This window comes from Megascapheus bottae, chromosome 17 (genome assembly GCF_031878675.1).
Source record: "Megascapheus bottae isolate mThoBot1 chromosome 17, mThoBot2.hap1, whole genome shotgun sequence".
Classification (NCBI taxonomy): Eukaryota; Metazoa; Chordata; class Mammalia; order Rodentia; family Geomyidae; genus Megascapheus; species Megascapheus bottae.
The window spans coordinates 4,140,982-4,157,063 of NC_143525.1; the positions used below are offsets into that span (position 1 = coordinate 4,140,982).

At 53.1% G+C, this 16,082-nt stretch overlaps 1 protein-coding gene across 1 annotated transcript in view; it reads left to right on the forward strand.

Annotated features, from left to right (window-relative positions):
- The first annotated feature begins 3,965 nt into the window (after positions 1-3,965).
- Myo15a (myosin XVA) overlaps positions 3,966-16,082 on the forward strand; it is a 49,301-nt gene continuing 37,184 nt past the window's right edge. The window contains 10 exon segments of the mRNA XM_090351566.1: positions 3,966-7,564; positions 9,289-9,371; positions 10,261-10,324; positions 11,040-11,149; positions 11,381-11,455; positions 11,616-11,708; positions 13,009-13,116; positions 13,258-13,321; positions 14,568-14,681; positions 15,194-15,355. Of these exon segments, the coding sequence (XP_090207692.1) occupies positions 3,989-7,564; positions 9,289-9,371; positions 10,261-10,324; positions 11,040-11,149; positions 11,381-11,455; positions 11,616-11,708; positions 13,009-13,116; positions 13,258-13,321; positions 14,568-14,681; positions 15,194-15,355 (4,449 nt within the window). The 5' untranslated portion in view covers positions 3,966-3,988.

Consider the following 16,082-nt stretch of genomic DNA (forward strand, 5'->3'; position numbering starts at 1 on the left):
AGCTGGTCCCAGACTCGTATCTGAGGCTGCCTGGCCTGCAGCTATACAAGACGCAGGTGCATCAGCTAGGGGCAGGTAAGTGCTAGTGCACTTGCCTAGTAAGCATAAAGGTCTAAGTTCAAATTCCAGTACTGAAGAGAGAAAAGAAAAAGTACAAAGGAGCCACACAAACAAACATCCAACTATCTTGTCTGTGTCCCTTCATTCTCCAGCTCCCTCCTCTCTCAGCCTAGAGTTCTTCTCTTGAGAACCTTCCTTTGGTAAGCATCCCATGTCTTCCTGCAGAAGTGAGCATCCTCAGGCTTCCCAGGATACCCCCTGCCTACTCACTCTTCCCTCCTTTGTTGTGTCCCAGTCAGAAACATCCCCCTACATTCATGGAGAGAACGTTGCACTTGTGACTCTTGTCTCTCCTATACCTGGATGAGCTCATCTGGTTTGTCCACTAGTCTGTTGTGGTCAGCCAGGCTGCCGTGACAGAACACTGGACTGGGTGGTTTTAACTCACAAGGCACAGGCACAGTTGGCAGTGTGAACAGATCTGGCTCTAGAGGCCATCCTCACGCCCCTTGGCTTCAGACAGCAACTTCCTGCTGTGTCCTCCATGGCATTTCTCTGTGCACCTCCCTATCCCCCAAGGGCAAAGATCCCCCAGACATCCCTCTGACACCTGCCTTTCTTGGCTTAGCTTCCCAGACCCCCCGGCCCCAGGTTTCCTTACCTATCCAGCAGCTCTCCAACCTGCCAGTGAATGGGCTCTGGAAGCCGTATTTCCTTGGCCTTACCAGAGGTATCTGACTGAGACTCCTCTACACTCCCCACCCCTGTCCTCTTTCGTTCCCCTCCTCCCTTCCCCTCTTCCCCTTTTCTTCCTCTCCTCCTTCCCACATAGGAATAGAGGCAGGACAGCCTCCTCACTCTGTTCCTCTCCTAGGCAGCCCTCTACCACCTGCCTCCATCTTGTCTGACCTGAGCATCTTCCCGCCCCACCAAGTTCCTGGCCTGGGAGCAAATGCCTCCTAGCCCTCCACTCAAAACAGCCTGGCGTGGTGGCTCATGCCTGTAATCCTAGCTATTCAGGAGACAAAGATCTGAGGAAGGCAGTTCAAAGCCAGCCCGAGCACTAAAGGACCCGATACTCCAGTTAACCCCATCTCCAGTTAACCTCTAGGAAATGGGAAGTGGGACTTGGCTCAAGGGTAGGGCCATGGCCTACCCTTGAACTGAAGAGCTCAGGGACAGCACTTGGACCAAGATCAAGCCTGGGAACACAAATCATGTTCTCACACTATCCCTGGATGTGAGGAAATAATGGGGTAGAATGGAACCAGCCATAGTCTGTACACAGGTCACCCAGTGCCCCATACTGCAAGCTAAGAACTACACATTCAGGAAGAGCCATGAGAGTCAAGTCATGGTCCAGGCGTTGAGTATCATCCACCTAGGAACACAGGAAAGGTTTCCCCTAAGTGAGTGACCTTGCGCTGAAATTTGATCACATAGAAGAGGAAAGAGCATTCAAAAAAAAAAATGAATAGCATGTGTCAATGCCAGGAAAGCCTATGGATAGCATGGAATAATACATATGGTGTGAAGCAGTTAGAATGGCAGGCAGAGGCCGTCTCATGAGTGATGTTGGGAGGGGACTCTGATCTCTATCCCTAAAATAGTGGAGAGCCAGAAGAATGGCTCCGGACCTTTCTCTGTGCTTGGGCTCTTCCCTCTCAGGTTGGATGGCCTTGAACTAGTCATTTCACCTCTCTGGATTTCCTTATCTGGAAAATGAAAATAATACGTCCACCCTCACCCTTTACAGGTCTGTTGAGAGAGTCCTTGGAGAGCTCTTCCAAAATGCCTGGTTGCGGGGGGCAAGAGTTTGGCCCAGTGGTAGAGTGCTTGCCTAGCATGCACAAAGACCTGGGTTTGATTCCTCGATACCACATACACAGAAAAAAGCCAGAAGTGGTCCAAGGATAGAGCTCAGGCCCTGAGCTCAAGCCAAGGACTGGCAAAAGAAAAAAAGTCAAAATGCCTGACTGGGCCCTCATTTTGGAAATGGTCCAAAACAGTGTAACCATCAGCAGTCTCTGGGCTCAGAAAGGCCAACTGCTCTGCCCTTTGCTTCTCCTCAAGCCAGCAGTAGCTACAGCTTAGAGAGAGGCAGGAGAGCAGACAAAATGGAAGGAAATGATAGGGAGAGTAGCCTTTCCCTCAAAATCCTATACTGGATGGCTCCCTGCCCAGGGAGTTTAGCCACCATTCCTGTTTCCAGCCAGTCTCATCCCTTCCTGATGGTTGCCTGCAATAAGTGTCATCAGCCTCGACATGATGGGTCCTGGAGAAAGAAGAGAAAGAAGAGGGAGGGGGAAAGGCAATGATAAAAGCAGAAGAGATGAGAAGTGAGGCCTTCCTTGCTCCATTGCCATGGCCTGGGAGGGCACTGTCCCCATTTCACAGCTGAGGCTCTGAAGCTACTCGCCTTAAATGGCAGAACCAGGGATGTGACCTCGCTTATCAGGGGTCTCCGTGCTGACCCTTTAACCACCAAATAATGAATCTGGGGGCCTAAAGGCTAGATGGAAATTCAGTGAACACCTGACATCCATGAACATGTCTTTAGTCACTATGGGCCATGGATGTCCTGCTCTTTGGGAAGAGGGAAGAAAAGGAGGAGAGAAGAGATGATAGAGGGAGGAGGTAAAGGAAGAAGAGGATAAGGAAAGAAGGGAAGATGAGAAGTAAAGGAAAAGGGAATAGGGAAGACAAAGAGGATATGGAAAAAGATGGAGAAGATAGTTTTGAGGCTTCAGGTCCTATGACTATCCCCTGCCTTGAAGTTCTCTTCTCCTTACAGCCATAGTTCTCACTTTCTCATGCCCACCCTGCTGGGGAAGAAGCCTGTTCCTTGTACATGGTAGGCAGCTGCTCTGCTCACCTTCATCCCAGACCCTTGCAGGGTAGGTTCTCAAGTCTGACTGGTTAGTACTAAACTGTGGGTATTTGGCTTGGGATCAGGTATCCAACCTGCAGCCAGATAACATAAGGATCATGCCTAGTCAGAGCGGGAATAGAGAGGAGAAGACAGGCCAGGCTGGGACCTCAACACGGAGCTATCTCAGGGTCTCTGCCTTTAGCTCACTCTGGGTGAAAGGAGGCAGGGCACAGTTTATCTCATTCATTCTACAGATCAGAAATCCACAGCCCAGAGACAACAACGGGCCTTCCTTAGACTACAAAGTCAATCACAGAGCTGAGAAATTGCCAACCTGACCCACCTTCCATTTCTACTCCTATCCTTCCCCGTGACCTGCTGAGATACCCCTCCTTGCTCTACTCTGTGAGTCAGCAGCCAGGCTCTTCCCAATGCATTATTTAGCTCCAGATAGGCGTTCGGCTCCTGTTACACCGGCTGCAGCTCTAGATACCTGCCCTGCCTTCTCTCCATGTGATTTGGTGGGTATTGAGCACCCTACCCTGGGCTCAGGAGATCTAGGGTCCACCTCAAACCTAATGCAAGCATCTGGAGGTCTAGCACAGGTGGTATCCCCTTTCTAGGACTCAATGCCTTACTCTGACACTATGTGGTCCTCAGTACTTGTGTTGGGGAGGGGAGGGGTTTGAGCCAGCTGAGTGAGGCACAGGAGAGTCTGCGCAACGTCAGCACAGTTATTGACACTGTGATTAAAATCAGGATGCTCCCCAACACAGGCCTCGCTGGCTTTTTCTCCTACTGTCCTGTAAGCAACACCCACACACTTTCCACCACCACCAAGTGAGGGTGAAACCCAAGGCGGCTCTAGAGAAGATGAATTATGAATCCGCCCTCCAAGGATGCTGGCCCCATCCTTCCCTGAGCCACTTCAGTCAGTCTCAGCTGCTCAGAGTCTGAGAAGGCCACGGGTTCAGCTGCAGACAGGAGACCTAGCAGGTCCCCAGATCCCTAAACCTGTGACACCGGCCCCAGGCCCAGTAGAAGCAGGAGGCCACCATGCCAAAGGAGGAAGATGAAGAGAAGAAAGCCAAGAAAGGAAAGAAGGGGAAGAAGGCCCCAGAGCCAGAGAAGCCCAAACGGAGCCTGAAGGGCACATCTCGTCTGTTCATGGGCTTCCGAGACCGCACCCCCAAAATCTCCAAGAAAGGCCAGTTTCGGAGCGCATCAGCCTTCTTCTGGGGCCTCCACAAGGGCCCCCAGAAGACCAAACGCAAGAAGAAGGCCCGCACTGTGCTCAAGTCCACATCCAAGCTCATGACACAGATGCGCATGGGCAAGAAGAAGCGGGCGATGAAGGGCAAGAAACCCTCCTTCATGGTCATTCGATTCCCAGGCCGACGAGGCTACGGCCGCCTCCGGCCCCGGGCCCAGTCACTCAGCAAGGCATCCACGGCCATCAATTGGCTCACCAAGAAGTTTCTCCTCAAGAAGGCTGAAGAGTCGGGCAGCGAGCAGGCCACGGTAGATGCCTGGCTCCAGCGTTCGGGCTCCCACACGGGCTCTCGAAAGCTCCCCTTCCCATCAGGCGCCGAGATCCTGCGGCATGGAGGCCGGCTCCGCAGGTTTCCTCGCAGCCATAGCATCTACTCATCTGGGGAGCCCGTGGGCTTCCTGCCCTTTGAGGATGAGGCCCCATTCCAGCACTCGGGTCCCCGCAAGTCACTGTATGGACTTGAGGGTTTCCAGGACCTGGGCGAATACTACGATTACCATCGCGAGGGGGACGACTACTATGACCAGCAGTCACTGTACCACTACCGGGAGCAGGAGCCCTATCTGCCTGGCTATGGCCCCTACAGCCCAGCCTGGCCACCCTATGGCAACCGCTACTATGGGTATCCTCCCGAAGACCCCTACGACCACTACCACCCTGAGTACTATGGTAGCTCCTTCTACCCCGGCTATGGCTATGGCTATGACGATTATGAGCCCCCCTATGCACCCCCATCGGGATATTCATCTCCTTACAGCTACCATGACACCTTTGAGGGCGAGGCCTACCCGTACAACTACTACCTGGACCCCTATGCACCTTATGACCTGCGGTACCCGCCCTACGACTTGCCGTATGATGCTCCCTACAGCGCACCCTACTTCGATCCCTATGGGGTCCCCTATACCGTTCCCTACGCTGAAGGCATCTATGGTGGTGGAGATGAAGCCATCTATCCTCCAGAAGCAGCATATCTTTATCCAGAAGAGTCAGCCTTTATGTATCCGTGGGTGCCACCACCCATCCTATCACCCCACAACCCATATGCCCATCCCATGGATGACATCACAGAGCTGGAGGAACCGGAAGAGGCCAGTGGGGAGCGGCAGAGCACCTCCTTCCGTTTGCCTAGTGCCGCCTTCTTCGAGCAACAGGGTATGGACAAGCCTTCCAGGTCCAAACTGTCCCTCATCCGCAAGTTCCGCCTCTTCCCACGGCCTCAGGTGAAGCTGTTTGGGAAGGAGAAACTGGAAGTGCCCTTACCTCCCTCTTTGGACATTCCACTGCCCTTAGGAGACGCAGAGGAAGAGGAGGAAGAGGAAGAGGTACGCCCCGTGTCTAGGATGCCCTACACCTATCCTTACTGGGGCTTCCTCTCACCTCGCCAGCGAAACCTCCAAAGAGCCCTGTCAGCTTTTGGTGCTCACCGCAACCTGGCCTTCGGCCCTGAGCTTGGCCACCCCACACCCCGCCCGGCTACCTCGTTGGCACGGTTTCTTAAGAAGACACTGTCAGAAAAGAAGCCCATTCCTCGACTCAGGAGCAGCCAGAAGGCCCAAGCAGGAGGTCCTGCAGTTCGGGAGGCAGCCTACAAACGCTTTGGTTACAAGCTGGCGGGCATGGACCCAGACCGGCCCAACACCCCCATCGTGCTGAGACGGACGCAGCCACGAGCTTGCAACAACAACAACTCTCACCACCCACCCTCACCCAGGCCAGCACGTCGGAACCTCACCCACTGGAGTACACTTGTCTCCCCTCCAGTGTCCAGGCGAACCCCTAGCCCTGGCTCACCACCTCCTGCCCCACCATTCTCTCCCATCCTCTCTGGCCTGCCCCGGCCGGTCTCTCCCTACAGTTCTCTTCGACGGCATCCACCACCTTGGGCTGCACCATCTCACGTGCCCCTGACACCCCAGGCAAATTGGTGGGCCTTTGTGGAACCTCCTCCCATGAGCCCAGAGGTGCCCCCTGACTTGCTTGCCTACCCTGCTCCCCAGCCCTCATTCAGGGGTTCCCGCCGTCGAGGGGCATCCTTCGGCTTCCCTGGGGCTTCCCCACTGGCATCTAGGAGGCGGGCCTGGACCCCCCTGACCTCACCTCAGCCTTCACTGAGAAGCTTACCAGGCCCAGGCTACCGCTCACCCTTGGGGCCCCTGTCCCCACAGCTGTCCCTCCGAAGGGGCCCCTTCCAGCCACCCTTCCCACCCTGGCCTCCACAGCCTCGATCACTGCGGGAGCCCCTGGTGCCACGCCCATCCTCTGGGCGCTTGGGCCCACCCCGCTCCCCAGTGCTAGGTTCTCCTCGGCCATCCTCACCACCCCCAATGCTGGCCCATAGCCCCAGGCATCGGTCCCTCAACCTGCCCTCACGCCTCCCACACTCCTGGCGGCGCCTCAGTGAGCCACCCACCCGGGCTGTGAAGCCACGAGTACGTGGGTCCTTCCGACCACCACCCAACATCGGGTCCTGGAGAGAAGCCACAGGGCCTCGAGAGCACCAGGAGAGCCAGCATGAACAAGAAGATTCGGAGACACCGTGGACAGTGCCCCCTCTGGCCCCCAGCTGGGATGTGGACACGCCTTCTACCCAGCGCCCATCTTCTCCCTGGCCAAGGGGGGTAGGCAGCCTTCGAGGCTTTACTAGGCCACCTCCTGTGCCAGAAAACCCCTTCTTCCAGCACCTGGGCCCTGTGCTACCTCCAGCTTTCCAGCCTGAGGATCCAGCCTCTGACTCTACTAGTGTCTTCCTGGGCAGACACCATGACCCAGGGCCTGGACAGCTCAGCAAGTCAGCTGGCCCAGTCTCTGAGAATCCTGAAGAAGAGGCCAGCTCTGGGGACCCTCAGACATCAACAAAGCCAGAACCCCAGACCCTAACTTCTCCCAAGGATGCTCCCCAAGAGCAGAAGGCATTAAGGCGCAGTCTTTCATACCCACTGGCCACATGTGATCAGACAAGAGCCACATGGCGTCGCTGGAAGACACTGTCCAGAGCCCCAGCCCCCTTGACACCCACTGGGACCCCAGTGCCCCTGCCCAAGGCAGGTGAGCGACCTCAGGCTGGCCCTACACGGTTTGCTGTAGTTATGCCCCAGGTACGGGGTCTGAGTTCTTTCCAGAGAGTTGGGCCTGCAGTCCAGCAGCCCCCTGAACAGCCAGCCCAGGATCCTGAACACAACCTGGAGCCCCGAGCCTGGAGCCTGCGCTGGCCCCATCGCTGGCTGCCAGCAGATGCCCCCCAACAGTGGCTACGAGTTCACGTCCACTCCCAGTCTCACCGTGGGGGACCCGGAACCACCTGCCTAGCCCTCAGGGGTTCTTGGAAACAGGCTGCCTCCCCAACCTGGCGGAACAAGGTATGGGGTGCAGGTCAATGGGAGGGTATGGCAGTTCTGGCCTAGGAAACAGGGCTGGAGGTGGCCTGAGAAGCTGCCATGTACATAAGCCTCAGTGTTCTCGTCTGTAAGCTGGAAGAGCAGCTTAGATAACCTGAGCCTTCTGAAAGAGAGCTAAATGAGAAGATTCACAGGCAATCCTTAGGCTAAAGGATTCTGGACTGGGTGAGGGTAGCAGCTCAGGACAACCTTCCAGTCCTCTTACTGCCAAGTAGAGAAACTGAAGCCCCAAGGATATGCCCCCGCCCAGTGGATGGTGGCTGAGCTAGGAGTTCACCTGAGCCATCTATAAGATACAGGCAGGAAGCCCATCTGAAAGACGCACATGGAGGAATGCGAGCCTGATGCCGGATGGCCCGTGGAGGAGGCGGGTGGTCACTGGAGCCTCCCCCGAGACATCCAGAATAGGCGGGGCAAGCAGGCGGTGGGTGCTTCTCAGCCTCTGCAGACAGTGCCCGGTGCAGCGGGCAGCCGGCCGGCCCAGCAATGACAACTGGGTCAGCCTGGCTGCTAGGAGGGCCCTGGCCCCGGCGACGGGTGCCCCGAGCCGTGTGGGCAGCAGCGTTGCAGGAGAGGGGCGCAGGGCGCCCGGGGGTGAGGGGCAAGGATGCCTGGGCCCTCCTCACTCTGGAATACGTGAGTGGCTGAATTATTTAGGGTCTGCGGCCTCTGATGAGCACATGGGCAGAGGGGTGGGCCAGAGGCCAGGGTAGAAAGGGTGATACTTGTGCCCTACTTAGCAGCCCAGGGCTAGGCATGCAGCATTCAGGTCCTCCTGGTGTCCCCTTGCCTGTTCCAGGGGGGAGGGGGTGTAGCTGGGATGAGAAAGCTGGCAGTGAGCATGTGCACACTCAGGGTTAGGTAGAGCCTCGAAGGCCTATGTGCCTACCACACCCAAAGACAGACAGCAAAGATGTGCCATGTTTGAGCACCTGTGGTTGTCATGGGTTTTTGCTTCCCTTCTGCACATGCACACACCCCTGTGCACAAAAACAGGCATTGTGGATAGACTGCAGCCCGGAGGTGGCATTCAGAATCCTCTTCTCCAGACTCCCCAGGTCACATGAAGTGGACAACTGAGCACGGGCCCACATGTGTCTATGCCCCACCCAAGCACCATAAGGCTGCACACGTAGCCATCACATCCTATGAGAACCCCGGTGTACACGGGCTCTCTGAGATAACAATACCATTACACATGGGTCCACATGTGGTTTTCACACCTTAACTGGAATCGTGCGGTCCTGGGGCAGTCTCCATTTTGGAGAGCCCTGAATAGGACACAGAAATCCATCAAGTTTTCACACAAGGCAACACGTGGAGTGTTCTGGGGAGGAGGATGTGGATGCAGAGAAAGCTGAGATTGGAAGGGACCAGATGCGTGTATGCATGCATTTGTATGTGTGTATGTGTGTGTGCTCACTGGACACTGGAGCTCACAGGAGGATTCACCTCAGGGACACTTTGGCACTGAAGACAGGCTATGTCCCCATGTGTAAGGGTTGCACGTGAGCTCTGTTGGCCACTATGTTCTATGGTAAAGAGGCCTGAAGGACCCACTGGGGCTAGCTCTGACAGTGGGAGCATGAGCCAGGTATGTCCAAGCCAAGGACACTGTGGGATGCTCTCCAATTTGCCAACCCTCTCTCTCTCTCTCTCTCTCTCTCTCTCTCTCTCTCTTTCAGATGCACTCCATCCGAAACCTGCCTTCCATGCGGTCCCGTGAGCAGTGCAGAGAGGACGGCGTAGAGGACATGACACAGCTGGAGTAAGAGGGTAGAGCCAGGGAGGAGGTTACTCAAGGGTCTCCATATGCCCAGTCACACTGCCTGCTATTTATCTTCCAGAAAAATTCCCCATTTATAAAATGGATCTCACAAAGGCCAAATACGTGCAATTGAAATCTTTGTGACTCAGTCAGGCTTCAATTCAGGCTGGAGTCCCACGGTTTATCAGCCAGACCTATGGAGCTTAAACTCAGAGTCTTGAACTAGGCAGATGCTCTACCACTTGAATCATGCCCCCAGCCCTGTTATTTTACATTTCTATGCTTCTGTTTCTCATCACAAGATGGGAAGCTGTTTGAGAGGACTGGCATGTTTGAGATACTAAAAATGTGAGGGTCTGCTGGCTATCCCTGTCATTCAATCATAGCAATTAAGCCGTAGGTTTCCCACCTTGGTGTCCTCTAGCTCCTAACAAAGAAGACATAATAGTTACCATACCCTTAGGACAAAGAAACCAAGGTACAGCAAGATGAAGTAACTTGCCTAAGATCTTACAGATGGTTAGGTGCCAGTCGTTCATGTATATAATCCTAGCTATGCAGGAGCCTGAGATCTTAGGAACTTAGTTTGAAGCCAGCCTGGGCAGAAAAAAAAATCCATGAGATTCTTATCTCCAATTAACCATCAAAAAGCCAGAATTAGAACTGTGGTGTAAGTGGTAGAGCATCAGCCTTGAGTCAAAAAGCTAAGGGAAAACACCCAGGTGTTGAGTTTAAGCTCCAGTACCATAACAAAACAACAACAAATCTCAAAGATGGTTAATGACAGACCTTGAACTCAGGCCTGCCTAACCAAGGCATTGCATACAATAGGGAGGGACCCATGGCAGTCAGGCCCCAGGGCACTGACAGCCCCTCCATGGCATTCCAGGGACCTCCAAGAGACCACTGTGCTGTCCAATCTCAAGACCAGATTTGAACGTAACCTCATCTACGTAAGTCCTGGCAGTCCTAGGCCCTGCTTAGGAAGGCAGCTGGGTTCTGGGGTTAGAGGTAGTACAGTTTTCTCCTGCTGGGCCCAGGTCTGTGACCTGTGGTGTGAACACTGGGATTTCACTCTTTCAACATGAAATTTTAGAACATGGAATTCTAAAACCAGAAGTCCTAAAACAGTCTTAAATGGTGAATGCAGAGACAGAGACATAGAGATAGGGAATCCCAAACCCCTCTCCCAATGCTGGCTATCTGATTGATAAAGCTTACAGAGTCCTAGGAGGGGGTAGCAGGAGTAGAAGGGAGCCTCCTATCCCTAAAATGACAGAACAGAGTGCCAGAGAGCTGGACTCACAGAGAAGAAGGAAGAGAGACAGATAGTGGTTCCCCTGGCCTCCCTGACTCCCTCCCCACTCCAGGTGATACAAGTTTGACCTGGAGGCATAGGCTTCTAGAGCCAGGGTCCAACCATGAATGAGCAAAATGGAGTGAGGCAGATACAGCCAGCACTGCAGGATCATAGTTATGATGCCTGGCTCACGCCATGTTCCCCCAATGTCAGTCTGAGCGGAACCAGAGACCCTATGATTGGAACACAGGACCCCTTCCCACTGTAAATGGTAATGTGTCCCCTTGGAAAAGAGAGGTCCAGGCTCCCAGAGCAGGAAAAGGAAAGTCACTTTAAACCATGGCACTGAGGCAACTGTCTATCAGCAGACATACATCGGCAGTATCCTGGTGTCGGTGAACCCATACCGAATGTTTGGGATCTATGGGCCGGAGCAGGTGCAGCAGTACAGCGGGCGGGCCTTGGGAGAGAATCCCCCGTGAGTGTCTGCAGACTGGGGAAACGGCTTGCCCTGGGGTTTCCAGGATCATGGGTTGGACTGACAGTTAACAGTCTCTCCTTCTCTCTCTAGGCCACTGAGGTTTGGGATGGGTGTGAGGGATGGATAGGATTGCCTGCTTGCCTAGACAGAAACCCCATTCCCCGCTCCTGAGGGCTCTGATGAGGAGGCTGGACTAGCCAGTGACACCTAGTGGCCTGTCTTCCTCAGGCACCTCTTCGCGATTGCTAATCTCGCCTTCGCCAAAATGCTTGATGCCAAACAGAACCAGTGCATAATCATCAGGTGAGGCAGAGTGTGTTCAGGTAGGGGACCACGGGCAGGACCTTGGGCCTCAGGTCTGTCTCCACCAGACCTTCTGGGAGACCAAGAAGATCACTGGGGTAGATCCGGAGAAACAGAAAAGAAAAAAAATTAACTTTGCTCTGCCCTTTTGCCTGACCAGTGGAGAGAGCGGCTCTGGCAAAACCGAGGCCACGAAGCTGATTCTGCGCTACCTGGCTGCCATGAACCAGAAACGGGATGTAATGCGGCAGGTATCTATCTGTCTGTCTAGGAGTCCCAGCTGAACACATCTCATATGCTCCCCAACAGGCCAGCCTTCTTGGCCCCACTCAGATGGAGAGGCTGAGTTCCAGATGGGTGCGTCTGACCCAGGGCTGTTTTTTCCCCATCCCTTCTGCCCTCCTGTGTTTCAAAAGTGGCCCTGAGTTCCAGGCCTCCAGGGCTGGGTCACAGTAGAGGCTTATACAAGCAAGGGAGCCAGCCTACATACTCTGGCTTGGCCTTACTATCTACGGCCACTCAGAGCCTATGCTGGCCAAGTGGTAAAGAGACAGGACATATCGGAGTACAGTGATGATACAGGGCAAGGGAGGCTGCAGATGCCAGGGCAGGCTTGTGCAGGACCAGAGGCATGCTGACACACAGACTGCTAAATCCTCTGGGCCTGGGCTTACTACAAGCTCATCCAGATCAATAAGGACTTTTTTATTTTGTATTGTTTTTGCCAGTCCTGGGGCTTTACTCGGGGCCTGAGCACTGTCCTTGGGTTTTTCTCTGGGCTAGAGCTCTACCACTTGAGCCACAGCAGCGTTTCTGGCTTTTTCTATATATGTAGTCCCGAGGATTCAAACCCAGATCCTCGTGCATGCTAGGCAAGCACTCTACCACTAGGCCAAACTCCCAGCCCTAATAAAGGTTTGTTGAGGATCTATTACACTCACAGAGAAGACAGCAGCCATCCAGACAAATGCTGTGTCTTTTTTTTTTTATCAGAATTTCATCCTAAGTGGAGAATGTGCAAAAGGAAAGTTATATTTATACAAAAATAATCTGGTATAATTAAGTGTGTCAGACTTTCAGCCCCTAGACCTCAGCGCTGGATTCTTTAGGCTCACCAGTTTACGCCACAGGGGACCCAGAGAGATCCTTCAATTCCACCATAGTCTGTGGCTCCCTGTGGTGCAAAGAAGGGACTTTATCATTGACTTGCTTCTGTTTTATTCCCTTATTTCTTTTCTTGCTTCCCTGGTGCTCCTGAAGATAAAGGTACTCTGTGTGTGTGTGTGTGTGTGTGTGTGTGTGTGTGTGTGTGTGTGTGTGTGTGTGTGTACATCAGGCAGGACTGACTCATCCTGGGCTGGGAACTTGTGGTCAGAGGGTGATAAGCATGGTTGGGGGCCATGGGGGGTACACTGGGAGACCCTGGGGGCTCTACAAGGAGTCTACTTCAGTCACCCCTCACACCATGGTACTCTTGGGGGAGGCCATTCCTGCCACACCCAAGCCTCCAGAATAGAGTCCAGCCCTTCCATGCACACCTGTTTTCCTGGGACCCAGATCCTGGAGGCAACACCCCTCTTGGAGTCCTTTGGCAACGCCAAAACTGTCAGAAATGACAACTCCAGCCGCTTTGGGAAGTTTATGGAAATCTTTCTGGAAGGGTAAGTAGGGCCATAGTGGGTTCCCAAAAGCCTTGCAGAGCCCCAATATCCCTTAAAAGCTGCCTCCGGCCAAGTAGCCAAGCAGCAGCAGCATTAACCCCAATATCAATTGCTCACTACAATCTGGTTGTGTTCCCCCAGGGGCGTGATCTCTGGTGCCATAACCTCCCAGTACCTCCTGGAGAAGTCTAGGATTGTGTTTCAGGTGGGCACAGAACTCAGAGCTAGGTATAGAGTGGGGGAAGGAGAGGGTGGCTGAACAAATATCAAATCAATGATACACCACAATGTGTCTATGGGAACCTGTGGCCCATGGCCTCTTCTCCCCTTCCTCTATAGCCATTTGGGCTCTGCCACCAGGCCTCTGGGCCTCTGGGCCTTTGTACTCACTGTTTCTTCTCTGTGATATCTGTGTGGCCAAACCCCTGCACCTTCATCTTCCCTATGAGGTATCTTGCCCAGAGAAGTGAATCCACTTAAAATACAGCCCTTTCTGCCAGGAATTTGGTCTAGTGGTAGAGTACTTGCCTAGCATACATCAAGACTGGGGTTCGATTCCTCAGTACCACATACATAGAAAAGCCAGAAGTGGTACTGTGGCTCAAGTGGTGCTAACCTTGAGGAAAAAGCCCAAGGACAGTGCTTAGGTCCTGAGTTCAAGCTCCAGGACTGACAAAAAAAATAGCTTGGCATAGTGTCTCACACCTGTAATCCTAGCTACTCAGGAGGCTGAGATCTGAGGATCGTCATTCAAAGCCAGCCTGGGCACGAAAGTCCATGTAACTCTTATCTCCAATTAACCACTGGGAACCCGGAAATAGTGCTGTGGTTCAAGGGGTAGGGTAGCCTTGAGCTAAAGAGCTAAAGGATGGTGTCCAGGCCCAGAGTTCAAGCCCCACACCTGACAAAAAAAAATATAGCCCTTCCCACCTTACCATAACCCCCACCTTTCAAGGCTTCATTTCTCTCCAAGAGTTTTTTTTTTTTTTTTACCAGATTTTGAATTTTAACCAGTGACTTTCTGGTTCCATATTCTCAGCTTAGTAGACAGGCTCCATTAAGTCAGGGACATCTGTTTCCCTTGTCCCAAAGACCCAGGGATAAGGGATAGTCCTGTCCAAGACACAGGATGTCCTCGGCCACATCAGCTGAGTGAACCTTCAAGGAATTCCATGTGTGCATATGTGAGCTGCACATGCATGTAGGCATGTGCGGACAAGTACAAGTGAGAGAGGATGGTTTTCTTTATCTGCCTAAATGGTTTTCTGCCATTCATCACACCTAAGACTTCTCCTCTTCCACCTAATGGGTGTTGGGCTACATTGGCAGGTTTGTGTGTATGTGTGTGCATATCCACATATGTGTATGTGCACCTGAACATTGCATAACTGGGGACCATCAAGGTGGGCAACTCTCTTCTTTGCACCCACCCTCTCCCACCCACTCTGCAGGCCAAAAATGAGAGGAATTATCACATTTTCTATGAACTGCTAGCTGGGCTACCTGGCCAGCTCCGACAGGCCTTTAGCCTACAGGAGGCTGAGACCTACTATTACCTGAATCAGGTAAGCATCTGAGCAATTCTAGAGCCCTGCCCTGATCCTCAGGCCAGGGGAGCCTAGCTCTGGTGTCCTACTGGCTAGAGAAAAGGATAGGTTTGGGGAGGACATTTCCCAGAAGCAAGGAGGCCGGGATATGTCAGGTCTAAGTCAGAGGAAAGGGGCCCACCCATTCTCCATAGGCCTTAGCAAAACTGGCCAACATGAGGTCACCTCTCCCACGCTGTGCCTCATCTGGGAAATGGGGACAACACAGCACCATTGTGCAGAGACCTAGTGATGCCTGTAGCCCAGGTTACTGTTTTTATTTTCACCACCACTGGCAACAACTAGGGGCAAGCCCTTGCTACTTGTCACATGGAATCTATGAAAACCCATCCTGAGTCATCTCCTACTCATCCAGGCCCTGAGAACTGAACCAGAGCCTAAGCCATACAGCCAGTCAGGAAAGAGCAATATCTTAGTGGGCTCATAGGCCCCAGCCAGAGTCCCTAACCCCAGCTCCTGCTCTTACCCAGGGTGGGAACTGTGAGATAGTAGGCAAGAGTGACACAGACGACTTCCGCCGCCTCCTGGCTGCCATGGAGGTTCTGGGCTTCAGCGGCGAGGACCAGGATAGCATCTTCCGCATCCTGGCCTCTATCCTGCACCTGGGCAACGTTTACTTCGAGAAGTATGAGGTGAGCCTTCACAGGGCCAGCACCCAGGACACAGTGGTGTCTATGACCAGGATGTTTTTTTGAAAATTCCTTTTATTATTTTTTTGCTATTGGGGATCAGAACAAGGCCTTGCACATGCTGGGAAAGGCTTTCTCCCTAAGCCATACCTTCAGCTTGTCCACACATTCTAATTATTATGCTATGCTTCTAATACGTCTAAGAGCCTCCTTCACTATTCCCTCCCCCCTTTCTCTCTCTCTCTCTCTCTGTGCATAACTCAAGGCCTTGTGTTCTGCTTGGCCTTTTTTTTTTTTTTTTTTTTTTTGCTCAAGGCCACTTTAAGAAGCCACCTTTACTTCCAGCTTTTTTTTTTCTTCTGGTTAGTTGGAGATTTAAAAAATAAACCTCACAGACTTTTTCTGAATGGGCTAGCTTCAAATCTTGTTCCTCAGATCTCAGCTTCCTGAGTAGCTAAGATTACAAGCTCAGCAAATCTTCCATTTCTTTCCTTTTTTTCTCCTCCTTTTCCTGCTTCTCCCCCTCCCCCTCTCCTCCCCCTCCCCCTCTTCTCCCCCTCTCCCTCCCCCTTCTTCTTCTGTCAGTCGTGGGGCTTGAACTTTGGGCCTGGGCACTGTCCCTGAGCTCTTCAGCTCAAGACTGGTGCTCTACCACTTTGTCTTTTCTAGTGGTTAATTGGAAGTAAGAATCTTGCCTGGGTTGGCTTTGATCCTCGATCCTAAGACCTTC